General features: G+C 40.6%; 1 protein-coding gene across 1 annotated transcript in view; it reads left to right on the top strand.

Moving 5' to 3' along the window:
- The window catches only part of LOC115776567 (uncharacterized), a 50,329-nt gene that overhangs the window by 24,526 nt on the left and 3,749 nt on the right, over positions 1 to 22,054 (top strand). Inside the window, exon 3 of the mRNA XM_030724291.1 lies at positions 14,590 to 14,913. Within this exon, the coding sequence (XP_030580151.1) occupies positions 14,590 to 14,913 (324 nt within the window). The remainder of the gene's footprint in view (positions 1 to 14,589; positions 14,914 to 22,054) is intronic.

The following is a 22,054-nucleotide window of genomic DNA, read 5'->3' as shown; positions in this document are numbered from 1 at the left end:
ACATAGCTGGAAAGCTACCTCTACAATATCACAATAGGTTAAGGCCGACACAGGCTACAGAAGGCCTAATTAAAATAAAAAAATAAATAAACGTTTTCCCGGGATTCCCGGGAAATGGCTCGTCATTTCCCGGGATTTGATTCATGTCATTTTCGGGAAAAATATTAAACCCTAGTGACAGCATCCCGGAGCACTGCAGCACCCGAGGTTGGTGCCCTCGCCCCCACTGCAGAGGGCGGCCTGCTCCCCCTAGATGCCCATTCACTCAACAATAGACACAAACAAGCGACAGGACATACTGGCCTGGGCATGGAAATGCAGTGCCCAGTCCCCCCCAACCACCCCACCGTGGCCCCATCCCCCACCCCACCCCCCTGCAATGCAGGCACCCCAGGGCCCCAAAAGCGTAGACCGGACATCCCGACGCCAGGCCAACCCACCCCACCCGGTTGCGCGGCCGGGACAGCAGAGGCCCCCCCCGCGCCAGGGGGGACCCACCGGGAGCCGGCGCGGCCCCAGTGTCGGGGCCCCAGACCCCAGCCCCCAAGCCATACAGGGAAGACCAGCCAACCGACCGAGGGCCGGCACCACCACCCCAAGCACCCCGCCCACACCCCAAGACCGAAGGCAGCATCATCCAAGCCCCCACCACCATCAACCAGGACAGGCACACAGACATCACCAGAAGGTCGCCCCAGGACTCCAGTCTCAGGAGGCTACCAGCTACATAGGCATCCGGAGTCCTCACCCACCGCCCTACAAAGCACATCAGGAGCAGAGCCCGCAGCCCACCACCCCCACTAAGTAATGGAGCTGATCAGTGGGAACCAAAGAGAGTCAAATTCCTCCAATTTGCTTTTAGAAGAAGCAGACATTCTCTCTAAACTAACATGATCTACTAATAAATTTCTGTACTGAGTAATACATAGTTTATTTTTTGTCTTCCAGTTCATGAGGATCATCTTCTTAGCGATGCACAAGGCAGTAAGAACTATGTGTGATATATTTAACTCCATAATTAATTCACTGACATCACCTAAGATGCATAGTCTGGGGGAAGTTGGGATACGACAGCTAAACCATGTGGATAGATCTTCACAAATCCTCTGCCAAAATCTCTGAACTGGTACACAAGACCACAGAGCGTGTAGATGATTATCCTCTGAATTGCTTGTACAGTGGGTGCATATGTTTGAGTGTGTAAGGCCCATTTGGAACATCCTTTGTCCAGTGTAGTATGTTCTATGGAGAATCTTATATTGTACAAGTTGTATTTGGGGTCTTTTAGTCATTTTGAAGATGTTTAAACATATTTCTGTCCATAAATTTTGATCCAGGTTGACAGAAAGATCACGCTCCCATTTTGCAATTGGGAGGGAAACTGAATCATCAGTTTTTATTAATAATTTATATAATTTTGATAACAATTTTGGGGTACAGAGGTTAAGAAATTCTGTTACCCAAGTAGGCATTTCTAGATTCAATTGATTAAGGTTAAATCTTCCCTGTAGGACGGACTTAACTTGTTGATATTCCAGAAATCTACCGTTGCCAATTCTATATTTTGATGTAAGTTCTTGGAACGTGATAAGATTTCCATCTTGGATAATATGTTCTAAGTTATTTATACCCTTATCACGCCATAACGGAAAATTCAGCATTTTCTTTTCCTGACAAATATCTGGATTGTTCCAAATGGGTGTTAGTTTACAGGGGATAAGTGAAGACTTAGTTATTTTTAAAAATTCCCACCAGGCTGTCAGAGAGGTATTTATACTAAGGACTTTATAGCAGTTATGATGTTTAATACTGGGACTAATGAAAGGTAAATCTGAGATTTTTATTTTTCCACAAAACGCCTGTTCTAGATCCAGCCATGGGTTGTCTAATGAATTGGATTTGATCCACTTTGAAATATACTGCAATCTACTGCTTAAGAAATAGTAATAAAAGTTTGGTAATTCTAGACCTCCACTGTGTTTTGGCTTTTGTAAAGTTTTTAAGCTTATTCCTGACGGTTTGTTTTTCCATAAAAATTTTGAGATGTTTGAATCTAGTGACTTAAACCAAGGAAGAGTAGGTTTATTAGGGATCAATGAAAATAGATAATTAATTTTTGGTAAAACCATCATTTTAATGGCAGCAACTCTCCCCATGAGTGATATAGGTAAACTGTTCTAACGTGTGAGATCATCCTCTATTGTTTTTAATAAGGGGATATGATTTAATCGTACCAAGTCTGAGAGCCTGGCGGAAAAATTTATGCCTAAATATCTAATATTTCCTGACTTTAGTGGGGTCCTAGAGGTTCTCTGGAAATTACAATTCAGAGGCAAAACTGTTGATTTACTCCAATTGATAGAGTAATCGGATATAGATGAGAACTTATCTATCAGTGTGATAGTCTTCAAGAGAGAAGCTTGTGAATTCCCAAGGAAAAGTAATACATCATCAGCATAAAGGCCAAGTTTATGGTCCATATTTTCAGTTTGAATCCCTTTAATATTTACATTTTGACGGATTGCTGCTGCTAGCGGCTCAATGAAAATTACAAAAAGAGAGGGAGAGAGTGGGCAGCCCTGCCTAGTGCCCCTCTGCAGACTGAAACTTTGTGAAATGAGATCATTTGTCCTAACACGTGCATTCGGAGAGCTGTGTAGTGTTCTGATCCAGTTTATAAAGGATGAACCGAATCCAAATTTTTGTAGAACTGCTAGTAAGAATTTCCAATTTACCCGATCAAATGCCTTTTCTGCATCTAAAGACACGATTGTCGTCTCTAATTTGTTAATAGAACAATAGTCTATTATATTTATCAGTCGACGTGTATTATTGGCTGAGTGCCGACGCTTGATAAAGCCTGTTTGATCTGGATGTACAATACATGGGGTAATACTTTCTAATCTTTTGGCAAGGGCTTTGCAAATTATTTTAAGATCTACATTAATGAGAGAGATTGGCCTGTAGCTGGATGGGAGTGTGGGGTCTTTGCCTGGTTTAAGAAGCAGGCTAATGTTAGCAGAGTTTAAGGTTGGAGATAAGATGTGATCACTCTGAATCTGAGTTACCATTCTGAAAAAAATGGGAGCTAGCTCAGACCAAAATTCTTTATAAAACTCGGCTGGAAAACCATCTGGGCCTGGGGCTTTATTATTTGGGAGATGCTGTAGGGCTTCACTAAGTTCAGACAATGAAAGAGGTAAATCCAGAGCTGCAGCCTGGCTGTCATTTAGTTTTGGTAGATTTATATTATTAAGAAATTCTTCAATTTCAGTATCAGATGGGTTAATCTGTGGTGAATATAAGGCTTCATAGAAGTCTTTGAAAGAGTTATTTATTTGTTGTGGGTCATGAGTAATAATACCAGTCGAGTCTTTAATAGAAAAAATAGCTGTTTTTTCTTTATTCAGTTTTATTTAGTTGGCCAGGAATTTTCCAGATTTATTTCCATGCTCAAAGTTTTCCAAACGCAGCCTCTGCAACATAAATTGTGTCCTTTTATCAATTATTTCATTTAGCTCCAGTTTCAGTTTCCTCAGGTTGTTAATTATATGTTCTTGTGGTGAAGCGGCATAGGCAGTTTCTAAAGATTTAATTTTTTGTTCTAATTCTAACACAAGTGCTTTTTCTTTATTTTTCCTATGCGAGCAGTAAGATATTATTTTGCCCCGCATTACTGCGGTGCATGATCGCTAATAGTGATAGGGTGAATCTGAGTGTCTGTGATATCCATCATCATGGAGCTGCTAACTAAAAAGTAATCTAAGCGGGAATGAGATTTGTGTACTGGTGAGAAAAAACTATAATCTCTCAGAGTGGGGTGATGTGAACGCCAAGCATCGCAAAGACCAAAATCCTTCATGTACTGTTTAAGACTACGTAGCCTTGTGTAAGGTGATCTAGCGCATGTAAGAATCTAGACCGCAGGGTAATTTTTGATCTTAAGTTTGGAGCTGATTACAAGAAAAAATAATGCAAGGGTACAGCAAACTGCTATCAGGGGGCGCCCCGACTTGCTCACCTGATCTTCTGGTCAAGACCCTGGGCCCTATCGGGTTCTCAGACCATTAAGCCCCCTGATGTTCCTTCCTGAATGAGCTGAGTGCGGCGACCCACTCACCAGGAACTGTGATTCTGCTCACTGAAATAGAATATTTAAGCCCTGGGCAGAGCCTCTATCCCCTTTATTCCCAAAGTGGAGCAGAGAGAGCAGCTCTTCTCCTCCCTAGAGCTGGGGCTGAAGTTACCCCTTTCAAGCTCTCACCCTTAAGTATCACAGGACCACAAGAAACCAGCGGGAATAACTCAACACAACAAAAAAGCCTTTTAGAGAGTTAATTCCTCTCCTATTTATTCAAGAAATAGGTAACAAGCTTACAATAAAACGCACTTACTATGGAGAAGGCTTGACAGTTGCCGGTACAATGTTCCAAAAAAGGATTAAAATCAAAAGCAGGAACTTCTGCTCTAACTAATACACTCCTTTCTTACTGACTCAACAAAGCCTCCAAAAAGCCCAACTCTCACTCCCACTCCAACTCCAACTTCAACTCTAACTCCAACTCCAACTCTAATTCCCTCGTATCTTCAGCATCAGTTCTCTTTATAGGGAGGCGTCTTCCTCTTTTACGTCAGCACTTACGCAAAGGTTTACATGGGATATATGTATATAAGATGTAGATAAGAGAATTATATATATATCTTTTCCCCACATTACATATAGATCAAATAGTGATTACAATGATAAAAAATAAGAGAAAAATAAAAACAATAAAACAAAAGGATAAAGCAATACATCGGCACAGTATGAGTCTCTTCTCTTTTTCCTACTCAGCAACTTTCTGCCTCTTGCTACCTCTGACCTCCTATGCACTTTGCGGTTGGCTTCACACACACAGAAGGTGCAGCTGCACACTTATGTCTCCCCCTCATTTCTGTCCCTTTCCTGCTTCTTAACAGTTTTGCATGCCTTAAAACAATGGGTTATGCACATAGATACTTCATAGAAAACCAGATACAAGTATATCAAAACTTCTCTTTTTTTTTCTCTCTAATACACAATGATTACTACTATAAATCAAAAAATTAAAAAAGATCACAAAAAGGATTCTTACGACTGAGATTATATCAGAAAAAAAATTAAGAGAAATAGCAACATGTCTACACTCTATTACTGCACATGAAGCAGTCCTTTTATTTGCTTTGCAAGATGTGGATGTCTGCTATGATGCTTTTAGGTATTTGTTTTTTGACATACACAACCTCCAACAAAGAATTTAGTTCTTCCTTCAGATGGGGGAGATAACTGATCTGCCAATATCTGAATGTCACCTAAACCAAAGAGTCTGTATTACAGGGGACCTCCTTTTATTCTAGCTAATAATGGCATTTATGTGGGCAACGTTTTACTTCAGGTCCCAGTGGATGGTTGATTTGCCTTTTACTCCTTTCCCTCTCGGGGTCCTTTATTTTTTCTGTTTCCTTTTTCTTACCTTTCTTTCTCCGTCTCCGCTCCATCGGAGACTCTCCGTCTGTTAGGTGGCCTCCTCCAAACAGGAACTGGTCTTCTTCCATATCCTTTTCACCTTGGACTCCCCCATTTCCTGTCCATTTTCTTTCCAGTCACGGTTTTTTCAGTGCCTTATAAGGTGGTGGATGATCTATCCCATGGAGTTCCCTCTGTCCTCCAGTTATGTTCATTACGGGATACATACCTGAATTTCCATCTCTCTCCTCCTTTTCCTTAGGAGAGCTGTCAAAATCCTCTGCTGGTGGTGCAGATGGCTCTGGAGTTCCATTCCCCATCTCTTTTGGGTCTTTATTTTCAGTTTCTCTCTTCATTCCTTTTTTCCCAGAAAGTGAGCCCCTCTGTCTCTTCTGGGCTGCAAGTTGCTTTTAATTTCTCACAGCGATGGTTCAGCTCGTCGCTTATCACCTCCTTCAAGGGGCACCTCTCACTGTCACTGATGCCTCCTGTTTTTGAGGGTTATACCTACCTGTTCCCTCACTCGTTTTTCAACCCTCTTTTTGTCCTTTGTGGTCTCTTTCTGCTTTTTTTTTTTCATTACCATTACCAATTCCTCAATTTGCTCATGGACCATTTTTACTCTTTCTCCATGTTATCCTGCTTTCCTTCTCGGTCCTTAATTTACTCTAATATAAGTTTAATTTATTATTTTATTTATTTATTTTATTATTTTATTTATTTGTTTATTTTATATATTGTTTATTTTATTCTATTTTATTTTATTTATCTATTTTTATTTTTACTTTATCTTATTTTACTGCTTATTTTATATTCCTCTGCTTCTCTGAGTCCTCATCCAGCGATGCATGTGTATGTGTGTGTGTGTGTGAGTTCCCTTCGTGACTCCTCCTTCAGCACCCACCCTCAGAGACTTCCGCCTCTGAGAATCACTTTGCTTTGTCTGTTGAGGAGTTCACTTCCTGTTTTACACCACCGACTGCACCCTGGTCCGCCCGTTCTCCTTTGTTCTTTTCACAGTTCAAAATTTTACTCTCGACATCTTCTCCTACGTTTTCTCCTTTTTTTTTTTTTTTTTTTTTTTTTTTTTTTAAAACGCATCTGGCTCCCGAGACGTCTTTCAGCAGGCCAAGATCGCCCTTTCGCTGCGATTTTGCTGTTGTTTCCACGCTCGTGCACCAACACTCATACTACAGTCGCGCGCTTTCACTCTTCTGAACACATATTATAACAAAACAATTTCCCTCGAATGGTTTAATGATGCTTGAGATTTTTTTTCCAATAAAATCCCGGGCCTTCCACCCTTCTTTTTTATATGTTTACAAATTTTTATTACCAATCATTCCGAAACGCGCAGTCATTTTGATATACTGAGAATAATTGTGAATAATTTTTCTGGGCCTCTAACCCTTATGCTTGGAGTCTTTAATTAGTAATTATTCCAAGGTTTGAACGTGCTTGGAATCCTTAATAATACTGCCCCTGGCCTTTCACCATTATTTTAATATTTTATCTTCGAGAGCGCCTCAATCCTCTCAGGAATTTCACCTGGTCTCCCACCGGTCCAACCGCGTGGACCGCGATTATGTCTAATCGCAGCTGGCCTCGACCACTTGCTAGGCAAAACTATTTCTTCTTCTTATTTCACTTTTTCCTATACTAAAACCATTCATTAAATAACACAATATTTCCCGGGATTCTGCATTATTAATGTCCTTTTTAAATTAGAAACACGGGAGTCAAACGTAATCTGACCACTATTTTACAATCGTCAATCAGCAGAAATTCGATCAAACAGGTTTTCTGCCTACCTTTTTCCCGCGCGGGGTCAGATCAGCTGTTGTCCCGGTTCGTCTGAATTAAACAGACCTATTCAATTCTGTCATATCTCTACCTCTTTCATCCCGGACGAGCACCCCAAATTGTGAGGAAACTAATCTTACACCATGTTTTCCTCCTCCCGGGTTCATTTGAAAGAGCAAAGATCGGACTTTCAGTTTCATTTTTTAACAATTTATTAATCACCACACATAATACATGAGGGCAAAAATAATGCAGAATATTAAAGAAGCATGCTTCGAGATTACAGATAATATTCCCTTACCGCATTCCTGCTGTTTTCTCCCCCAAGCCCTCTGCAATCTGTCTGTTTGTGTGTCCACCCCTTATTTATGATGCTCTCCAAGCCAAAAAAGGAGTTGTTTTTCCCAAGTTCTGACCAGACCTCTCTCTGGGTAATACGACCCCCCCACTTCTACTCCTACCTGCAACTCTCCTCACTTCTTTAAGATAAACAGACAGTGTGCTCCCCTCTAAACCTTACATTCCTTAACTCTGCAATAATTAATTCCCTCAAGGTTGTTCCTCTGTTGAGTAGGCTGAGTGAGTCCAAGCGGCGGTTCTGGTTGTGACAGTTTTCTCCTTCCTCCACGCCTGGTCACTCTGCCTCTCAGGTGTACAAGTCTCGATCGGCACCTTGATTAACATGCATGTGTACAACAGGCACAGGAGATTCAGTTAGAGTGTTAGGAACAGTTGTTGCAGGGAATCCACCCATTACCTGTGTAGTGCTGACATCATAACCCCAAACCACTTTATATCAGTAACGTTCTCATCTATGTTTAACTCAGCAACATGCCATGTTAAAAGATACCAGGTGAAAGTCAGAGATGGAAGTCCATCATTGTCATTGTGCATACACCACACTCCTGGTTGGAGGTGGATATTACCATTTTATTACCGTGTGCATGGGGCTGTGGATCACCCCCTGTTTTAGAGGGTCTCCATGGGTTCCTGCTCCACACTCGCTCTCTGAGAATAACACAGTGTCCACTGTGAAACAATAACTGTCTCTCTGGCTATAATTTTTACTCAAAGAGTAATCTCTCAGCACCATCAAATTTAATTCATTTGTTATTCATTTTAAATGTGTTTATTTAATAATTTGGTAAACTTACAGATTTACTTCTATAACTATGTTTGGAACCAGGCAGATAAACAGCAGAGGGATCACTGCAACTCAATTTACCCCCTTCATCTAAACCCTCCGGTATTCAAAGAATGTGCTGAGGTGAAGACATCATCTGCACTGAGAACACACACACAAATATCCAAACAATATTTCCTGAGGACCAACTTACAGATTTTTCTTTTTCTAGGAACTCCTTTTGACTTCATCTTGAATTATGTTTTAAATTAAGGTTCTTGTGAGTTGTCAAAGCTTCAGGTTGATCAGCTGAGTGTCCTGCAGTCTCTCAGACCTGTTACACAGCTGTGTTTGTAATAATCAGATTATCTGTTTCTAAAATTCCTTTATCTCCTCAGAGGCTCAGCTGTTATTTCATCCTCTCTAATCTATACTCACCGCTCCTTTACCTCACTCACACCTACTACATTTATATTTTCACTTCAATCTATTTATTTTAGGCTCAGTTTGTGTCCAAGCTATATTATTATCATTACTATTTTGTTATTATTTATTATTCATACTATTGTTGTTATTATAGCTATTTTATTTAATTATCTCTTACCCTTATTCTCCCAAATATTTTAACATTTATTTCCCCTTATTCTTCCAAGTTTATGATTCATTCTCAACCATTCACTTAGGCTTTTTAATTTTATTTGACTCTTTTTCTAGTTTATGTTACTTCTATTATTAGTTTTAACCAATCCAGTTATTCTATCAGAGGTTTATCACATTTAAATGGGTTATTCTTTTATTCAAATGTATTTAAACTATTCCTGTTTTCCCCTTTTGGTCTCTAATTTAACACCTCTAACCCCTCCAGATTATCTGCTTTCAAACTTTTTACACTCTTCAACCTTAACCTTAAACCTCAATGATTAATTTTCCTAGTTTACACTTATTTCTCCCAATTTTATGCAAACTTTTTCATATAGCAAATGCACAGAAAAGCAGACAAGCTCTGCTTTTAACACACACAAACAGATGTATGCTGCTGCAGGCTGAGGCCTTGCAGCCTGCAGCAGGTCCAGCCTTATAAATCACTCCTCTCTACACTGACCACCAGTTCATGAACACATCTAGTTTGGTTTATTTAATCTACACACAGATTATTTCCCAGCTATTTTATTGTTACATTACATCATATTATCTATTATTCTACTACAGCTGTTCAAGGTTTTATTTATTTCTCCACTATCTTCTAGTTTTCCCCAAGTATTTCCTCCCTTATTTTTCCCAATTTCTCCCAATTATGTCACTTGTTCTCACTGACCTATTTTAAACTTCTAATTCTAATCTTTTTCTTTTCAGCTTTTCTTATGACCAACATCAATTTTAACATTGTTTGAATGACCTACTGGCTCCAGCAGGAGCTTTGTTTTGTTCACAGGACTATTTTTATTTGAGCTCCTCCCGATTGTCCAGTCTTTAACCTATTACTGGTTACAAAGTTACTATTAACCCCAATTCATAAATTCCTTGTTCACATATACACAACTTTTCTTCTTTTAGAGCAGAGAGAGAGAGAGAGAACTGCCCAGTGACAGCTCTCTCTCTATCCCAAACTCCCTGTCTGCTCACACACACACACAAACAAACACACACACACACACACACACACACACACACACACACACACACACACACACACACACACACACACACTCCTGCAGCTGCAGCACTCTGTCATCCATTCTCACCACTCACAGCATAACTGACTTATATTCTTGAAGCAAATTTACAGCGATTAATAACAATAAATGAATTATATTTCTAAGGCAAAATTTACAGCAATTAACAATGATATATGAATTATACCTTTCAAAAGCAGAATTTACAGCAGAGAATAACTACAAGCATCAGCACTATGTACAAAATATTACATATATACAACTTGGCCAAGTGGCACCACTTATCCGGTGTCTGACATCATATTCCTCCAGCACTATCTTCATGCATTATAAAACAAAAATCTCAGACTAACTCTGAAATAACCAAGAGCTTAATCAGATCAGTGAACTGGGAAGTGTCGACCCCGCCCTGTGCAGCCCACTTCCTTCAGAACCCGGAGGCTATGTCGGATTCAGAAGGATCGTGCGGTAACAGCCGTGCGACTTTGCTAGCTTCCTTTATTCATACAGTAAATCCTCCAAGTCGAATCTTCAGTGCATTGTAACAGCAAAGGTCTCAACATATAATGAAACCCCCAATAGCTTACTTCAGATACACGACTTGGGCAATGTCTCTTACAGCAGATTAGCAGCCTGAGCTCGTCCGGGCCAAGATAAAAGTTGGACCGGATAATTCTCAGCGGTAAATCTCTGCAAGGACCTATCACTTCATTCTCAAAAGGGCTTACTCAATAAATACCACACAAAACAAATAATGACAAGACGAACAGACAAGACAAACATCATTCACAGCTGCGATCTCAATCACAACACGCATTCATTCCACGCCAGAGTTTCAGCCATGCAATAAAAACCCCAGAGACAACACCTGCTCAATCCAGGAATCTCCTTTAATCCAGATTACACCATTTTAGCTCAAATAGCCGACCACAAAACCCTTAAAGTTTACAAATTCTTTATCCAGAGTAAGACAGCTGTTTTACTTTGAAAGTGTAACCGAGAACTTGGGCGGAAGTCTTCGACAGTCACCCGGACACCAATGATGCAGAAAACTGCTTACCTTATTTTGCGCGCTTTTGTTGTTCTCCGTGGCAACGTGAGGTTCCGTCCAAACCCTAGGTACCTCTCCAGCTGTTCTTATCTCGGAGTCCCATCTGAGGTGCCAAATGTCGGGTCGTGGTGCGGCTTTCTCCCGCTGCCCCTCTTACCAGGCAGAAGTGAGACCAATGAACACAAATGCACCTTGATAGTAATTCCAGACTTTACAAAAACTCACTGGAGATGAGCAGGATTTGTTTCCAGGATTTATTGAAGCACAAAGCTAAACAAAGTACAAGAAAGCAAAAAGCCTCCCGGGAGTAAATGCCTTGGGGCTGTTGCAAGGGTGGTAGAGGAAGAGCCGAAAAGTAAAAGTCCAGAGTTTAACAGAGTATAAGAAAGCACAGAAGCCCTCCCGGGAGTAAGTGCCTTGGAGCCGTTACAGAAGAGCAAGGAAGAAGAAGCCAAAAGAGCTAGAAAAAAGCTCTCTCCCAACTTTGCCTCTGTCTTTTATTGCTCAACTTTCACCTCCCCCTGCTGTTATCAGGAACAATGGGCATCGAAGGATGCTCCCAATCCACTATGAGTTTGATCCCCATGCCACAGCTCCAAGTCTGTTATCTGGACTGTCATAAACGAACAACTTTTCCCACGTGAAAATACCTCCCACCGGAGCACCTCTATCCATATTTTCACATTATAAGAAACACTTTTGGGGCGGTCTTATCTCGATTCACACATTTACTCCCTACATAATTACAGTAGCCCAGGTGAGACTCCAACCTCCCTTTCCAAGACACACACTCCCTGCTTTTAGACCTTCACTCTGGCAATGCTGTGTCAAAAGTGCACTGTGTACAAAGGTGAGCCTCTAAATATGAATTGAGTGCAGCCCAACGAGTAAAAAAAACCCCAGGCCCTGGGCAGAGCAGGCCTCAGTCCTTTCCCACTCTCCTATAGCCTGCAGTGTTTCAGTGTGTGAGTGACAATATAGGTGACAAATAATATATAGTGTGATTAATAATTCAGATTAATATAGGTACTAATAAATGATATAGTAAAATACCAATATCAGATGATAAAAATATCCAACAGCTTCTCTCAAAATGTAAAGGAGCCCACCCAACACTTTAATCATACTCTGGATCTTGTCCTGACATATGGCATAGAAACTGAAGACTTAACAGTATTCCCTGAAAGCCCCCTCCTGTCTGATCATTTCTTAGTAACATTTGCATTTATTTTAATGGGGAGAGGCTCAGATGGAGCAGAAGGAAATGTTTTTCTAGTGTCCAAAGAAGCTTTTTAGTCCCTGTAACCTCCATTAAACCTTTACTGGGAAACAGCTGGAGGTCCTTCATCAACCACCAGATCAGTAAGTGAAGAAAAGAGAACTTTGTAGCTGCTCCATCCACCCTGTTTGTTTCACACAGGGAAAAACTGCAGTACGGAAGTTAAAATATGCAGATGAACCGTTGAAAAAAAGTATTTCTTATACAGTTACTTGGGTAATCAATATAAATAGAATAGTCGATTGCTAAAATAATCAATAGTTGCAGCCCTAATGAAATTTGCAACATGCCATAAGCCAATGCATCACCTTCTCACACAGAAGCAACAGGATTCAGGTGATAGTTATTGTTGTAAGTAAGTAAAGTTTATGTATATAACGTTTTTCACAGACAGAAAGGTGCTGTACAATAATTAAAACACAATATCAACCCCCCACCCCCAGAAAACACTATGTTGAAAACATAATAACATTACCATATTAAAAGAATAAAAATAAAGTCAGAAACCAGAAAGCCTGGTTAAACAGAAAAGTTTTCAACTATTTTTTAAATGATGCCACAGAGTCAGCTAAATGGAGCTGGAGTGGTAAACAGTTCCAGAGCTTTGGTGCCACTGCCTAAAAAGCTCTGTCCGCCCTGGTCCTTAGTCTTGTATGTGGGACAACTAAAAGACTTTGATTTTGTTGTGTGAGAGACTGTTGACTTATTTTTTTAAAAAATGTTTTAAATGTTTTTAAATGCCTAGATAAATTTTAAATATCGGATTTATATCGGTATCGGCCGATGTCCAAATTTAAAAGATCGGTATCGGACATAAAAAAGTGGTATCGTGTCATCCCTAATAATTCACAAACGCACAGCTTAAAGCAGATAACCCGAAAGCTGGAGAGGGAATGGCGTCTCACTAAATTAGAAGATGCTCATTTAGCCTGGAAAAAGAGTTTGTTGCTCTATAAAAAAGCCCTCCGTAAAGCTAGGACATCTTACTATTCATCATTAATTGAAGAAAATAAGAACAACCCCAGGTTTGTTTTCAGCACTGTAGCCTGGCTGACAAAGAGTCAGAGCTCTGTAGAGCCGAGTATTCCTTTCACGTTAACTAGTAGTGACTTCATGGATTTCTTTACAAATAACATTTTAGACATTAGAGAAAAAATTATTCATAACCATCTCAAAGATTTATCTTCATGTTCGGCTGCTTTCAGCTTTCAATTCAATTTTATTTATATAGCACCAAAACCAAAGACCCTACAATAATAGGACATAACAGGTCATGTTTGTAAATGAGAAGTGGTTCTCCAACATTTTATCTGGTAAAATAAATGTTTAGAAAATATGCCTTGCATACGTCTGTGCTGGTGGTTCTTGAAGCTCTGACTCCAGCTGCAGTCCACTCTTTGTGAATCTCCCCACATTTTTGAATGGGTTTGTTCCACAATCCTTTCCAGGGTGCAGTTATCCCTGTTGTTGTACACTTTTTTCTACCACATCTTTTCCTTCCCTTCGCCTCTCTATTAATGTGCTTGGACACAGAGCTCTGTGAACAGCAGCCTCTTTAGCAATGACCTTTGTGTCTCGCCCTCGTTGTGTAAGGTGTCAAAGGTCGTCTTTTGGACAATTGTCATTCAGCAGTCTTCTCCATGATTGTGTAGCCTACAGAACTAGACTGAGAGACCATTTAAAGGCCTTTGCAGGTGTTTGGAGTTAATTAGCTGATTACAGTGTGGCACCAGGTGTCTTCAATATTGAACCTTTTCACAATATTCTAATTTTCTGATACTGAATTTGGGGTTTTCATTAATTGTCAGTTATAATCATCAAAATTAAAAGAAACAAACATTTGAAATATATCAGTCTGTGTGTAATGAATGAATATAATATACAAGTTTTACAAGATTAGAGCATGCCATAGGTATTAAAGATACTGCTGCAGAGGTTTGAATCATATGAATAAAGAGTGAATAAATAAATAAAGTCCTGTCCCACTAACAGCAGCTCCAACAGTCTGTTCACTGCTTTCTTCCTGTCAGTCTTCATCTTTCTGCTGCGTCTCCTCTTCACACTGACCACTTTCTATCTAACAGTGAGCTCCCAGTGAAGCAGCAACATTCAGCCTGTTAGAGGCAACACAAATGTCTCCATCCAAGCTCATGTTGTGCTTTGTTGTCCTCTCAGTCCCCCAGGTGGAGGTGGAGGAGGGGGTGGAGTCTGTCCAGCTGCCCTTCACAACCACACTTCACCTGCCTCAAGATGCTAAAGTGGAGTGGGTGGATGGTTACAGGAAGGTCCACGTGTATCAGAGCGGCTCTGACCAGCCTGAAGAACAGCACCAGGCTTACAGAGACCGAACGAAGATGAATGAAGACCTGCTGAAAACTGGAGACCTCAGTCTGACCCTGAAACTCCCCACAGATGGAGACACAGACAACTACACCTGCACCGTCTACAGCAGGGAGGGAAACATCCTGCTGAAGAGAAAGGTGAAGCTGAGAGTCAGAGGTGAGTGCTGTAGATGCAGGTCAAAGGTCAGAGGTCATGTTTGTTCTCTCAAAGCTTTTAGTTTGAATCTTTTTTCAGTTCCTTCAAATAATCTAAATTCTTTGATGTTTTTCTCTCCAAGCCAAAAATGTGGGCGGAGCAACTGTGCGTTTAAATGAACTAAGAAGACGATTAAAAATGAGTTTCAATGATCATCAATTCCAAATCAAATCCTCTGCAGGATTTTAGTTTGGATCAAATCAATAGTTTTGCTGGTTGAGTCCAAATCAATCTAAATGTAGAAACACCAAGAGTTTGAAAGCTGCTCAGATCATTCAAACACTTTGATCCACTCATTTGGATGGTGTCAAAGGTCAGGGTGGAGCAGCCATCAATCTGAGGCTTTTATTGTGAAGGCCAACAGGAATGAGAGTGAAAATGCTGTTTGCTAATCCAGAGGAGCCCATGGGGTCTTTGTGGCTGGATGCAAAGGTTTGTAGGTGTCCTTCTAAAGAGAAGCAGCATGAAGCTCCAGAGGAGCTGTCTGCAGAAGAAGACAGGGGAAAGAGGAAGAAGCTGAGGCTGCTGGAGGAAAGACAGGAAAAGGAAATGAGCTTTATTTGCTCCTCACACTCACATATTCCCACTTTAGAGCCAGGAAACAAACTCAGCTGTGGATTGATGTTTGTCTCCATGATTTGGGCCCTGGAATCTTTTCTTCATCTCCCACTTTAAGACATATTAATGTGAGCCTCACATGTCCCAGAATGGATGGATTTCTATTTGTAGATTGATATTTGGAGGATTTTCTTTCTGTCTTTCTCTGCTGTCACAGCTCTTTGTGAGATTGTAGCAGCTGTAATGTTTGTGTGCTTAAAGCCAGCAGACTGCACTGACACACACTCTAATGTTAGCTGCTGTGTGACTTTGTGTCTGCAAACATTTCTATTGGACACATTGTTGCCTTTATTATATGGCTGCAGAGAGGAGACAGGAAAGTGGGCAGAGAGTGAGGCTCAGTCGCACACAGGAAGTGCTCTGGGGTAAGCCCCGCCTTCAGTCCACCTGCTCAGCCAGGTGAGCTGCAGCTTCAACATGTTAGTGTGATTGTGAGTGGATCACAGTGAGTGATGGAGGCAGCAGGAAACTAACAGCTTGTTGTTCTCAGAGGTCATATGAGTGTTTTTCTCAGCAGTCTGATGGATTTGATGAGACCATGAGAGGAGCTTCAGTTTCTCATCAGAAAGAGTCTGACAGAAGCTCCACCCTCTGCACCCCCACAGACTTCTATCAGACTGCTGTAGGTTCCTGAGAGTTCACACAGGAAACTTTAGAAACACCAAATGAAGCTCCAAACTATTGAAAAGATTCAAATAGAAGTTTGAATGAAGGATCACAAAGAGCTCTTTCAGACTCCATGTGAGCCTTTAAGAACTGTACATGGATGTTTTCCATCATCCAATAATATCAAAGTGTGACGTAAACAAAGTCTTCAACTCTCTTTAATGAACAAACAGACTTTGATCCCCAGAGATGGTAACAGACACAATCAGACCTACCAAAGTCTTATTGGCGGAAAACACATGAAGCCTTCCTGTTCCAGAGGGCTTCAGTTCAGCTTTTCATTGGTCCAGTCAGTGTGGCAGTAGAAGCCACTGTGAGGATTTTCAATGTGCTATCAAAGAGCACAAAACAATCAGGTCCAAAAGAACAGAATCAGTGTGGATAAAGAGAAAATCCATATCCAGTGTGATTTGGGACTTGCTGATATAGAATGAGTGAAATCCAAGCAGAGCACAGACAGGAAGAACATTTTTGAGCTGCTGATCCACAAAGGGCTGGATAGAATGAGCGGGAGTCCATGATGGCTCAAAGTCTCTGATCTACACTATTCCTGAGCATCTCCCCCTGCCTTCTCTTTGGACCTTATAAACTCTGTGTCATCTCGAAGTCATCATCATCATCGACACGGCACCAACTGTTCCTGTTTCAGAGCACAGTGGTGTTTTGCTGCCTGTTAGCTGGTTAATTTGTATGGCTCGATCTATCTGGATAATAACATATTTTAGTGTAATCTTCACCTACTTTAAATAGCATACTCTTTGCTGAATCACCTGTATTTACATTATTCACTTTGTTTGTTTTTAGAAATTCACTAGCTTAGCTCAGCTAGTAACTTAGCCCTTAGCCGACTCACTACCAGCATGGCTTCTTCTCCTGTCTCTCCTGCACTTTCCTGCTCTGGGTGTCACATGTTTAGTTACTCCTCGGCCTCCTTTAGCAATAACGGTACTTGTAATAAATGTAGTCTGTTTGTAGCTCTGGAGGCCAGGCTTTCTGAACTGGAGACTCGGCTCCGCACCCTGGAAAATCCTAAATCTAGCCAGGCCCCTGTAGCGGGTGTGGACCATGGTAGCTTAGCCGCCGTTAGCTCCCCTCCAGCAGTCGGCAGTAATGACACCCGGTTACGCCAATCGGAGGTCACTAAAATTAATATTGACTCGGTGTGTAACTTTGCAAAAACAATGTCGGACTCTGTAGTTTTCTCTGGGCCCCTCCCCAATCAGACCAGGAGCGACATGTTTAGCCGCATGTTCTCCTTGAATCGCTGGCTGTCTGAGTGGTGTCCAAAAAACGACGTGGGCTTCATAGATAATTGGCAAAGTTTCTGGGAAAACCTGGTCTTGTTAGGAGAGACGGCATCCATCCCACTTTGGATGGAGCAGCTCTCATTTCTAGAAATCTGGCCAAATTTATTAACCCTCCTAAAACTAGAGATGGGAAGCTCGACACTGAAGTTTCGACGCTGTGTTGAGCTTCCTAAGTTCAGATGTTTCAAAACACTGCTCCGCAACCCTACATCACGTGACCGTGGCTAAGCAAGGCTTTTGCGCATTCCACTCCTGCTGTTTTTTCTTCATTTTTTTTTTTTTTAAATGAACCTGTCATTTTGGGCTGGGCCTTGTAATTGCTGAATGAATGTTTTTGATACAAACGCTTTTATTTATTACACGTGGATGCGCACGTATAACTGATTATTACCACTGTGAACGGTGAACGAAGGAGGCGATCCGTTCAAGAACAGGAGAGAGATTTTTTTGGGGCGCAAAAACAAATGAACGAACTCAGCCCACTGTGGGGCTGAAACCCTCAATTCTCCACTTGTTTCTGCACATGTCGAAATGACCTCTATTTATTTTCAGAGCCATCAGGGGAACTTCCCAAAGTCTGACCTGCATCCACCCTCTGCTCAGTGTCCTCCTCAGTCGTGCTGATCACGATCGCTGCAGAAGCCTAAACTGAATCATTAAATCATCATTAACCTGAGTTCGCACTGCAGTTATTTACCGGTGACGTGGCTGTTTAAGTTTTTCATTAACAAACTGTATGGATGTGTGTAACTTATAGTTGAAGCGTATCAGTAGGATTCAGCTTCAGGGGGCACAGTGACTGACTGACGGGCCTGAACGGTGAAACCCGTCCATCAACCTGTGACCCGCAAACTGCACAGCAGGAGGATTCCTACTGAAAACTAATATTTTTAATTAAAAAAAAAACGCGTCTAGGTGATCTGTTTCTTAATTCTCATGACAAATGAGCTTTTTTCTTTTTCTTTTTTATTCCTACTGAGGTTTCTGGTGTAAATGTCCCATAAACAGCAGGAGAAAGAGAGCAGGTTCAAAGCCTCAGACAGAGTCAAACATCACGGTCATGTCACAGACACAGACTGTGTGTGGTTATCACAATAAACATACATGTTTTTCTCAGTATTTTTTATTGTATAACTTTGTTTGTGTCTTAGTGAATTAATAAAAAACTGTAACAGGCTCACGGATGTTAACAGAGTGCAAAATAGTCGCAGCTAGCTGTCTTTAACAGTCTCCTTGTTCCTCCAGACCATGTGTTGATCATAATTATTGATAGTCAGGTATAATCAATAGCTTTGTTTGGACTTGTGCAGGGCACGTCTTGTTGCATTGTTTCATTGAACAGCATTATCAAGATGTGGCGATAACCAAATTGTCCAGCAGGTGTCACTGTGCAGATGGTTTCAGATTGTTTCGAAACTTCGATACAATTTTGGCACAAATGCTTATAACGCTTCAGTGTTTCACAAAGCCTCGCTTTGCCCATCACTACCTAAAACCTGACTACCCAGGGCTGAGACCAGGAAGCAGAGTTGCAGTCTTACACGCCTCTCTGCAGCTTCTCTCCTCCTGCCATCCCCACAGAGTCGGTGCCTGCTCCCAGACCACCAAAAAACAAAGCTAAAATCAGCAAAAAACTATTTAAAAAATTCAAAAACAATAAATAATCAGTGATGGTATAGTTACCTTGAAAAAGTAATCCGATTACTGATTACTCCTTTAAAAAGTAACTTAGTTACTTTACTGATTACTTAATTGTAGAAGTAACAAAGTTAGATTACAAGTCACTTTATTAGTTACTTTCAGCAGCTGTCGGTCTTGTGCCAAAAAGTGATCGTCTGTCATAAAGTGATCCTGATGTTTCTGTGTGTTTTTATGTGTAATGTCTTTGCTTATATTGGTAAACAGAGTGCAGTCAGCATGATTTATGAAGGGCTTATATATAAAATGCAGAAATAACCTGTTTTTCAACAATCTTTAGAAGTCTGTGTTATTGTACCTACATTATAATCAATCCAGAGCTTTTTGGACACTTCAAATATCTTTATAGATCTGTGATGTTATTTGTTGTGATTTCTGCAGCTTTGTGAGCCACATTTCTGTTTAAAAAGACATTTTTAATGTCAGTTTTTACCTTCATAAAAAACAAATATATAAAAGTCACTTTGTCAAAAACTGAGTGCAGCTTCTACCTTGTGATAGAAATGCTGTTTCTGACTCAAAATTACCTGATATCATTCATGAGAGATATGATTGATATCTGCTTCACAGATTATAGGTCAACAAGTCATTTACAGCTGTTTAAATACAGGGAATCATTTTTTGGCAACTACCGAAAATTGCTGTTTGGCAGACGATCCCTTTTTGGCACAATACCAGCCTCTACTACATACTGTAGTAGAGAGCTTTTCAAATTCTTCAGCCCCCCCTTACTGGTTTGTAGTGAAGTCCAGCTTCTGTTGTTTGGGTGCTGGGGGGCTCCTGCATCAGCCTCAGCTCTGCTTCACCACCTGGTGGGACTCCTCTGTAAGTGTGACTGCGCCGTGACTCCAGATGTTTCCTCATATTTGACAAAGTGTTTTTGAAGGTAGATAGCACTTTGTCTCCAGCACAGAGCACAACTAACCGTGATGTTGTCATCTTTAGCTGACACAGACTCACAATAGTGTCTGTATTTCAGCTAGAAAACACACATCTCTCTCCTCCCTCCATTGTTTACGTTTGTGTGTCTGTGCTGTTATTGTCCTCATGATGAAAACTGGACTTAACTGTCACATCTGTCAGACGTCACTCCCCGAGACGCAAGAAGAAAGCAACAATATATCTTTGTACTGAGGAACATGACAAAATAATAGCACGTGAGATTACTCGTTATTGAGAAAAAGTAGTCAGATTAGAGTAACACGTCACTGTAAATAATACAGCTTCATCAACTGCACCAAAAAAATAAAACAATTAAATGTGGATTGTTAAACATTAGGTCTCTCTCTTCCAAGTCCCTATTAGTAAATGATTTAATAATTGATCAACGTATTGATTTATTCTGCCTTACAGAAACCTGGTTACAGCAGGATGAATATGTTAGTTTAAATGAATCAACACCCCCGAGTCACAGTAACTGTCAGAATGCTCGAAGCACAGGTCGAGGAGGAGGATTAGCTGCAATCTTCAATTCCAGCTTATTAATTAATCAGAGACCCAGACAAAGTTTTCATTCTTTTGAAAGCCTGACTCTTAGTCTTGTCCATCCTAATTGGGAAAATCAAAAACCTGTTTTATTTGTTATTATCTATCGTCCACCTGGTCCTTACTCAGAGTTTCTGTCTGATTTCTCAGACTTTTTATCTGATTTAGTGCTCAGTTCAGATAAAATCATTATAGTGGGTGATTTTAACATCCATGTAGATGCTGAGAATGACAGCCTCAACACTGCATTTAATGTATTGTTAGATTCAATTGGCTTCTCTCAAAATGTAAAGGAGCCCACCCAACACTTTAATCATACTCTGGATCTTGTCCTAACATATGGCATAGAAACTGAAGACTTAACAGTATTCCCTGAAAGCCCCCTCCTGTCTGATCATTTCTTAGTAACATTTACATTTACTTTAATGGATTACACAGCAGTGGGGAATAAGTTTTATTACAGTAGAAGTCTTTCTGAAAGTGCTGTAACTAAGTTTAAGGATCTAATTCCTTCATTGTTATGCTCTTCAGTGCCAACACAGTGCAGAGCAGCTACCTAAACTCTGCTCCCAGTGAGGTCGATTATCTCGTCAATAGTTTTACATCCTCACTGCGTATAACTTTGGATACTGTGGCTCCTCTGAAAAGGAAAGCTTCAAATCAGAAGTGCCTGACTCCGTGGTATAATTCACAAACGCACAGCTTAAAGCAGATAACCCGAAAGCTGGAGAGGGAATGGCGTCTCACTAAATTAGAAGATGCTCATTTAGCCTGGAAAAAGAGTTTGTTGCTCTATAAAAAAGCCCTCTGTAAAGCTAGGACATCTTACTATTCATCATTAATTGAAGAAAATAAGAACAACCCCAGGTTTGTTTTCAGCACTGTAGCCAGGCTGACAAAGAGTCAGAGCTCTGTAGAGCCAAGTATTCCTTTCACGTTAACTAGTAGTGACTTCATGGATTTCTTTACAAATAACATTTTAGACATTAGAGAAAAAATTATTCATAACCATCTCAAAGATTTATCTTCATGTTCGGCTGCTTTCAGCTTTCAATTCAATTTTATTTATATAGCACCAAAACCAAAGACCCTACAATAATAGGACATAACAGGTCATGTTTGTAAATGAGAAGTGGTTCTCCAACATTTTATCTGGTAAAATAAATGTTTAAAAAATATGCCTTGCATACGTCTGTGCTGGTGGTTCTTGAAGCTCTGACTCCAGCTGCAGTCCACTCTTTGTGAATCTCCCCACATTTTTGAATGGGTTTGTTCCACAATCCTCTCCAGGGTGCAGTTATCCCTGTTGTTGGACACTTTTTTCTACC

The sequence above is a fragment of the Archocentrus centrarchus genome, unplaced genomic scaffold (assembly GCF_007364275.1).
Source record: "Archocentrus centrarchus isolate MPI-CPG fArcCen1 unplaced genomic scaffold, fArcCen1 scaffold_33_ctg1, whole genome shotgun sequence".
Lineage (NCBI taxonomy): Eukaryota > Metazoa > Chordata > Actinopteri > Cichliformes > Cichlidae > Archocentrus > Archocentrus centrarchus.
Note: the sequence above shows the minus strand (reverse complement) of the source record. Positions and strands in the feature narration are given on the sequence as shown.